Source organism: Chrysochloris asiatica, unplaced genomic scaffold (assembly GCF_000296735.1).
Source record: "Chrysochloris asiatica unplaced genomic scaffold, ChrAsi1.0 scaffold00132, whole genome shotgun sequence".
Classification (NCBI taxonomy): Eukaryota; Metazoa; Chordata; class Mammalia; order Afrosoricida; family Chrysochloridae; genus Chrysochloris; species Chrysochloris asiatica.
Window position 1 is genome coordinate 3,994,071 of NW_006408650.1, and position 8,462 is coordinate 4,002,532.

At 49.6% G+C, this 8,462-nt stretch overlaps 1 protein-coding gene across 1 annotated transcript; it reads left to right on the plus strand.

Moving 5' to 3' along the window:
* Nucleotides 1-1,381: 1,381 nt before the first annotated feature.
* LOC102837999 (protein DDC8 homolog) lies at nucleotides 1,382-2,665 on the plus strand. The gene has a single exon (XM_006869652.1). The coding sequence runs from the start codon at nucleotides 1,382-1,384 to the stop codon at nucleotides 2,663-2,665; it is 1,284 nt and encodes a 427-aa protein (XP_006869714.1).
* The last annotated feature ends 5,797 nt before the right edge of the window (nucleotides 2,666-8,462 follow it).

Sequence of the window (8,462 nt, forward strand, 5' to 3'; positions counted from 1 at the left end):
ACCTGTAACACATTCACACACCACACACGCACACACATGCCCACGTACATGTAACGCATTCATACACTCAACTCAGTATGTACCACACACGCACACACACCTCACATTACAGACATAATGTTCACACACGTAACACATACATACTCATACACAGACACCTCACACATCTTACATTAGACATAACAAATCCACACCCATATTACATACATAATACATTTACATACACATAACACACAGTTTTACATACACATAATACATTTACATACACATAACACACAGTTTTACATACACATAATACATTTACATACACATAACACACAGTTTTACATACGCATAATACGTACACCCACCACACACATTCTCACACATACACATCCATACCCCATTCACATACCACACACACTCCCCTCTGCACACACGCTGCCCAGCCGCCGGCTCTCCTTCCTCTCCCTCTTCTCACATTTAGAATCAGCTTCCCTCCAGAGTCTGTCTGGCTCCCTTGGTTTTCACGCTCTGTCTTCATTTGCCTCCCACCCTCCCAACCCCAAACCCTCCTGTAGGACTCCAGTCGGGCTGGCCTCTCAGCCTTGGCACTGACATTTGGGGCCGGCCTGTGTGTTATAGGGTGTTGAACAACACCCCTGACCCCCACCCACTCAATGTCATTATCACTCTCCCCCCGCCACCCCAGACATGGCTAAAGTCCACTGGGAGGCAAAATCACACCTGTCCACAGGGGCTTGTCAGAAGCGTGCAGGACAGAAGGTGGGAGACAGGGAGTGGGCCCTTTGGGTGGTGGGTATTGGGGAGATCCGGAAGGGGATAGTCCAGAATGACTCTGCATTGAGAATCCCATATGCACTGTCTCCAGGGTCTCGCTCAATCTCTGGCAGCGTTCCGGAAAGCGTGTGTGTCCTCCATCCCCCGTGGGTTGGGCGTGAGACCCTGGCGGTGGCATCTGTGACTCCTCAGATCCAGGCCCAGACCACCTTCCCCTGGAAGTCATGTCTGCCAAGCTCCTTGGATGAAACGGAATCAGGAACAGACTGCCTCGCTGAGCCCCTGCCCCGGTGACGAGGCCTCGCTTTTGACACAGAAGCCCAGGTGGCAGCAGGTCAGAGAGAGGGTGTCAGGGTCGAGCAGAGGAGACAAGACCTGCAGTGGAAGGACCAGCATCGTCAGCACCTGGTCACCCAGTGCCGGGCCAAGTGATAGGAGATCCAGAAGCAGCAGGTCAGGGGTCTGGAGCGGGAGTACTTAACACATCTGCTGGGCGTGGTGGGCGGGTGAGCTTAGGAGAGAGAGCCAGCGGCCTCAAAGGAGCCTGTCCAGAGAGCAGCCCCCAGGCAGCAGAGGACCAAGGAGAAACCCCGAGCAGAAGATGAGCAGCAGACAGAGGCCAGACAGACAGTCGGTGTGGTACACCAACTCAAGGAAGAAGACTTCAGGCACAGAAAAGCCAGGTGCCTCCAACGTCACAGGGGTGACCCAGCCTCCCTCCAGCCCCACTGAGAAGAGAAGAGGCAAGCAAAGGCCCTCCGTGAAGACCAGCGGAGAGCATCGGCACCTGGACATCCAGGGAAGCAGAGGGTCGGATGCAGACAAGCTGTGTCCATGTCCTAATGAGACCAAGCACTTAGAGGAGAGAGGGAAGGACGTAGCTGGGGACAAGACGAGACAGCAGGATAAGGAGGCTTTTCCTCAAGACGGGAAACACACCTGTCTGGATTCGAATCCAGATGGCAGACAGAAAGAGCAGAAACAGTTGTGGGCGGCTGGCTCCACCTCTAGGAAGGGGGTTATGTTAATGTCCCCCCCAGGCAAGTGTGGGGACGTGAAAAAGTGCCACAGGGAGTTAGCATTTGCCTTTGAAGAGTTGTTTGAAAGGAACCAAAAGCTGAGAAACCAGCAGAGTTTGCACTTTGAGTTGAGGCCCAGGAAGGGACAGAGTAGCACAGAGACATCAGAGACCCAAAGAGAGAAGACCCGTCAGGCAGAGACAACGTCATACAGGACACCCAGGGACCCCGTGGACGGCCACCAGACACCTTCCAAAGTCAACTTGAAGAAATTACTAGACAAGATTGAGACCCAAAAATATAGGTTGGCTAAGTGCACATTTGACAAGAAAGACAAAATGTCTAAAGTTATTGTTAAGCACAAAGGTCAAGCCCTGTCTCCCGAGGCAGAAATCTCTGTCAATGGGGAGAACCTAATCTTGTGCAGCCCTGAGTCTGAAAAAGAGCCCTCCGAAACCAGCTCACTGGCAAAGGGCAGTGGTCAGCTGAACCCTCGAGAACAAGCCGATGGAGTGGGCAGGAGGGAGGCAAAGCAGATGTCCACCCTAGAGATGGCGCCCATGAGACGAAAGCAGCTGGGATTGCTGGAGTACAAGAAGCACCCGAAGGTGAAGGAAATCCTCCATGGCACCCAGGCAGAGGGCAAGAAAGCCCACTCAAAGCCTTCCACAGCGCTTGTCCAGGGGCAGGAGGGAGGGCAAGAGTCCAGCACCACTTCCGTCTCTGGCGTCAGCAACGTTCTCGATGGCAGGCACAGTCAGATGATACTGGACCTTCATCAGCAAATTCTAGAGCAAAACAAAATACATAAACAGTTTCTCGAAGAAGTCAGGAAGCGCTCGCAAGAGTTTCAGAAGATATGCTAGCCACGAAGTGACCCCCCCACCCTCAACGAATACATAACCATAACTGGTGCTGTGTCAAAACTGCTGTGGTCTGTGAGGTCTGTGTGTGTCGTCTCCTCAGGGAACGCTGGGCCCCCCGTTATGTGGGGCCATCCAGCATCCTCGTATAGCGCCCTGGGGTGCAGCGGTTACAGTACTCAGTGGCTAACTGAAACCCACCAGCCACTCTGAGGAAGAAAGATGTGGCATTGTACGTCCCTAAAGATGAGATGACAGCCTGAGAAACCCTTGGGGGCAGTTGTACCCAGTCCTATAGGGTTGATGGTGATAGGACAGGTTTGGATCCTGTTACCGCTGGGTTTCTGGATGGTACAAACGGTTAAGTGCTCAGCTACTCCTAGTCAAAAGGTTGATGGTTCAAACACACTCAGAGATGCCTTGGAAGAAGGAGCTGGTCACGTGCCTTGGAAACCCTCTGGTGCGCCATTCTGCTCTGCACACACATGGAATCACCATGAATCAGAGCTGAGTCTGGGTTTGGGGTTGCTATCTTACCATGCTTTGGGGCAAGTTTGAAGTAGTGTGTACATTTTCTAATCCTGGCTGTTTGGGGAAGCCCCTTAGCACATTGGGTGGAAGCCCACATGGGGTCTAGGAAGTTGGGTGAGTATCAGTGTAACAAATATGTTCCGCCCAGAGTGAAGGCTGGTTTCGTAAACCACAAGCATAGATAGAAACTCCAGGTAAATTCAGCACACTCCAGATGTCCTGGGGCATCTAAGGTCAGATGGGCACAGTTTCTAAAGAGACATCATTTGGTGCTTCGCCGCTGACTGAGATATTTGCAGAGATTGAACTAAACCCCTCTTTGTCTTTCAAACCTACAACAGCAGCATCACTTTTAAGAGCACATCCTAGAAAACTAGAGTCCCTCATTGGCACAGATAGTTAAAAGGTTGAAACCCCCCACCCCCCCACCATGGGTGCCTCAGAAGAAAAGTTTGGCCAGCAGCTTCCAAAAAGGTCACAGCCTTGAAAACCCTATGTTGTTGTCGTAACGTGCCGTGGACTCTGTTCCGACTCACAGCGACCCTGTACAGGGTTTCCGAGGCTGTAAATCTTTACGGGAGCAGAAAGCCTCATCTTTCTCCCGCACAACAGTTGGTAGTTTCGAACTGCTGACCCTGAGGTTCGCAGCCTGATTCGTAACTGCTACGCTACCAGAGCTCCTTCTACTCTGCACACACGGGGTCACCCTGAGTCAGAATCCACTCAATGACAACAACAACAACAATTTTAATTCTCACCCTTCTGGGTGACTTCCTGTGGGGCTGGGAATTGGAGGGGATGGACCTAAGTGCATGTTGAGCGTCTCATCCCCAGTTTCACCGACACAGCCATGGAAAGCTCACATTGGGTAGGTTTCTATCTGCCAATTACATGTGTAGAGAGACCAGGGCATTTCCAGTAGAGACTAGGACCAGCCATACAATCTACAATTTAGCCCTCCCTCGGAGCTCCAAAGCAGCCATAGGCAACTCCTGGATGAATGGGCGTGACTGGGTGCCAATAAAACTTTATTTACAAAAGCAAGTGATGCATTGGATTTGGCCCACCGGTTTGCTGAGCCTACTTCTCTGCTGGCCTCTTCCTTCCTCCCTTCTTTTCCTCTCTTCCTTTCTCCCTTTTTCTCTCCCTCCTTCCCTTCCAAGGACCTCAGATGCATTGATTTGTAACCACCATCTTTGTTGTTGCTACTCTTAGAGTCCCCGTGTGGTGCAAATAGTAAAAGTACATGGCTGCAAACCCAAAGGTGGGAGGTTCAAATCCACCCAGAGGCAACGCAGAAGAAAAGCCTGGTGATCTGTTTCTGAACACTCAGCCATTGAAAACTCTACAAAGCATTGTGCTCTGACACACACGGGTTCACATGAGTCAGAATCAACAGACAACTGGTTATACATACTTTGTAGCAGATACAATGACCAGTTGTGAGCTCACCACCCAAACCCAAACCCAAGGTCTGGAAAGATCTGCTGCCAACCTATGTGCTACTTCCCTGCCCCACACCGCGGCCGCCTCCTCACATAGGACACAGTATCCCTGCTCAACCTGGGCCTTAGCACTGCCTTTTATCATATTTATGTATGCCAAACACTATATTCTTCAGTTTTGCTTGATTTTGAGCTTTATAAAAAGGATATCTATCCTATTACGTGTTGCCTTTTGGAAACTTTTTTGGGGTGGGGAGCACTCAACATAGTTCCTGACACTTGTCCATATTATATGTGAGTATCATTGGCTTGTTTCCCACAACATTGTAACGTGTGACTATCAAGAGTTTTGTTTCCAGGACTGTGGCTTATCTGCTCTGTGCCTGTTCCCTCCCAAAAAGAAAGCTATTTCTGTCACAAATGAGTCAATTCTTGGGGAGCCCTACACACACCTGGGACGCAGGTGTGGGATGTAGGCTTGAAAACGTTTCCCAGTCCTCCTCCACATGTTCATCTTTTTTCATTGTAAGAGGTTGAGCTGATCTTATAACAACAAATTTCATTCAACAAACACTCACTGAAAAACTTATGTGCTCCAGGTAACTGATGGAGCAAAACACCTAAGTCATGGGATGTTATAGAATGAATTGTGTCTTGTAAAACTGTGTTGTGAACCCTAACCCCTGTATCTGTGGCTGGAGTCCCCTTGTGGTACTGTAGGATAAGCAGTGGACTGTCACAAGATTGGTTGTTCAAACCCACCAGCCGCTCTTCAAAACCCAGCATAGGGCTGCTCTGTGTTGGAATCCACTCGAAGACACACAACAACAACATACCTATAGTTGGAGAGCACGGTGACTCCATAGTGTAAGCACTGGATTGTGAACCACAAAGTTTATAGTTTGAGCCCACCAGCTACTCATGGGAGAATGATGAGGCTTTTTGATCCTGCGGAGATTTAAAGCATCATCAGCCCTGTAATGGAGTCCTGGTGTGGCACTGTAGGATAATGCACTGGGCCACAAAGTCAGTTTGAACTGCAAGATTGGTGGTTCAAACCCACCCGCTGTGCCTCGAAAACACTATACAGGATCGCTGTGAGTCAGAACCGACGCAATGGCACTTAACAACAACAACAAAACCCTATACGTGGTCACTGTGAGTCAAAACTATCTGGAGGTCACTTAACAACACATGATTATGATCCCTTTTAGAAACGGGTGTTCCTGGTTGAGGCAGCATAGAGGTGTCTTAAATCAATCTCTTGAGATTTAAATAGTAGATTCAACAAGCAAGCACAAATGGAAAAATGTTGAGTGTCATTGAATTTCTAAGGAGCAGCTGGTGGCTTTGAACCACCAACCTTGCAATCAGCAGTCCAGTTCATATCCAACAGTGCCACACCAGGAAGACAGCAGACATATTTAATCACCAAGGAACCTAGGATAGAAGCTGAAAAAAATACGGATCTTTTCCCAGAGTGGACAGAGAGCCATTCCCCTATTTCAACTTCCAACTTCTAAAACTGTGAGAAAATACATTTCTGTTTCTTACAGCCCCCCACTTGTGGTATTTCTATGAGAGTAGCACTGGAGGAAAAAAAGACACCAGACAGTAACAAGTGTTGATGAGGAGATGGAGAAACCAGAGCCCTCATACATTGCTGAGTGTGCAAATGCCTCAGGAAAAAAGGGCTTGGCAGCTTCTTAAAATGTTCAACAAGATTTATTTAGGCTTTTCCTAAATTCTACTCCTAAATATGTACCCAAGAGACTTGAAAAGGTTATGTCCACACAGAGACTTATACACAGATAATAACTAAGTATCTTCGGGTCTTAGCGCTATAGTGAAATCAGTAGCACAAGCCAGGGATTCTAAAGAGCAGACATTTGTTTTGCTGATGGTTCAGGAGGCTAGAAGTGGGAATGCAAAGTGTGGTTTGTAGGGGCAGCCCTCCCTTGTCTATTTCAGCTTCTAGTCGTCAACAGGCAATTCTGGGTATCTGGAGTTGTAGACACCTCTGCCTGCCATCAGACACCGTATCCCCCTCCCCACTTCCCCATGTGTGCATACCTGTTCCTCTAACGTGCCTTCTTGATACTTCAGAACCCATATGAGTAGTCAGAATACAGCCAACAGCACCTGGTTTAATTTTTTTGGTTAACACTCAGCTGTGATGTCTTTGAGGAGCTATGGTAGCACTGTAGCTAAGCGCTTGGCTGCAAACCGAAAGGCGTGGCCATATGCTTCTGTAAAAATTGACAGCTTCTGGGGCAGTTCTCTGTGTACAGGGTCAGAATCCACTCAACAACAATGTGTCTGGATATGATGATCTAATTAACATAACCAGAAAACCCCTCTTCCCATGAGAGTCCCTTCCACAGGTTGGGACTCCACCAGATATTTGGGGAAAGGCACAATTTGGTCCACAACACTAAGATATTGAGTGCCAGGCAGTGGCAGGTGGAAGTGCAAGGTCACTGTCCCCGCTTGCATGTCCCCGGGAAGCCCAACACCCATTGAACACTGTGCTCCTTTTTCAGGGGAGGGGGACAAGATTCATAAGTGCTTGTGTGTCCCAGGTATTCACAGCTTAGGTACGGAGCCTTCTGCCACCAAACATTTTTGTCACATGGGTAGGTGGGTCTCTGTTATCCACATCTGATTTTCTACTTGGGGTTAAGTCCTTAGTATTTTGTCCCAGTCTGCTTTCTGTCATCTGCTTCTGAAACATCACCAAGTTACAGCTGCAAAGCCACCCAACAATTTGATGGAAGCCCAACATGATTAGGAAAGAAATCTTGAGGTCGAGAGGACTGTTGTCATTCCACATGGTGAACCCAGCCCAGTGCCTGGTATCCAGGTGGGGCACACCACTGCAGGACACAAGAGATCACCTGACATGCTTCTGTCTGTCACTGAGCCACCACCGGGGTTGGAGAGGGCGTTGTGAGCTTCACTGGGTCTGAAGCCGTGTCCACAGTGGGACCGAGACGTTAGGTGAGTGAGGTCTCCCTGACTCCACCGGAAAGCCACAGTCTAATGAGTGGACCAGCATCCTCTGTGGGTAATTTTTGTTTCCACTTTTGGAGGTGGTATTTGTGGCCCACGTGTTCTGAATGAGGGATCACCCTTGGCCACACTAGTGCTAAAAGTAGGTGTAGGGGATGGGCAGCAAGGCGAGACGCAGTAACGGTGACTCAGCTCTGTCCGCCGTCACACTTGCACCATCCCCTTGTGACAGATGAGACCCCTGCTTTTTCCCACCTGCCCACCAGAAAGGGTGGGGTACTTCTTTGCCCAGGCCAGTGGTGTGTGTAATGGAACAACCTACCAGGAACCCTCATTAAAAAAAAAAAAGCCCTCCAGTGATTTCCCTGTGGAGTGATGTGAGGCCTGGGGTCCCAGCACCCATTTGCTCCTGTCTCTGTCCACCTTGTCCCTGCTGGACTGTGGTTCAGGGGGGAAAAGTGGACGGGTTCTGCAGGCAGCTCAGAGCCTGACTCACAGGCCTGCCAGTCAGTGCTCAACAGCGCCTCCTACAGCTAGCGTGATGATGTGGAGCGAACACACCTGAAATGAGCATGTCAGGACGCATCTCTGAGCTTTCTGCTACTCCTTGTCCCCACCACCTCCGTTCCTGACTTGGGAGGAGAGAGGGCTGTGCGTGGACCCACTGAGTGCCTTTCTTGTACCCCTAAATCCTCACTAGGCTGACAGGCAGTGATGGGAAGCTCAGAGATCTGACCTCGATCCACGTCTTCAAAGGCTTAGCTTGCTATAAAGGAGACCTTGCATCCTGGAGGAACCGGGGTCCTAGAAAC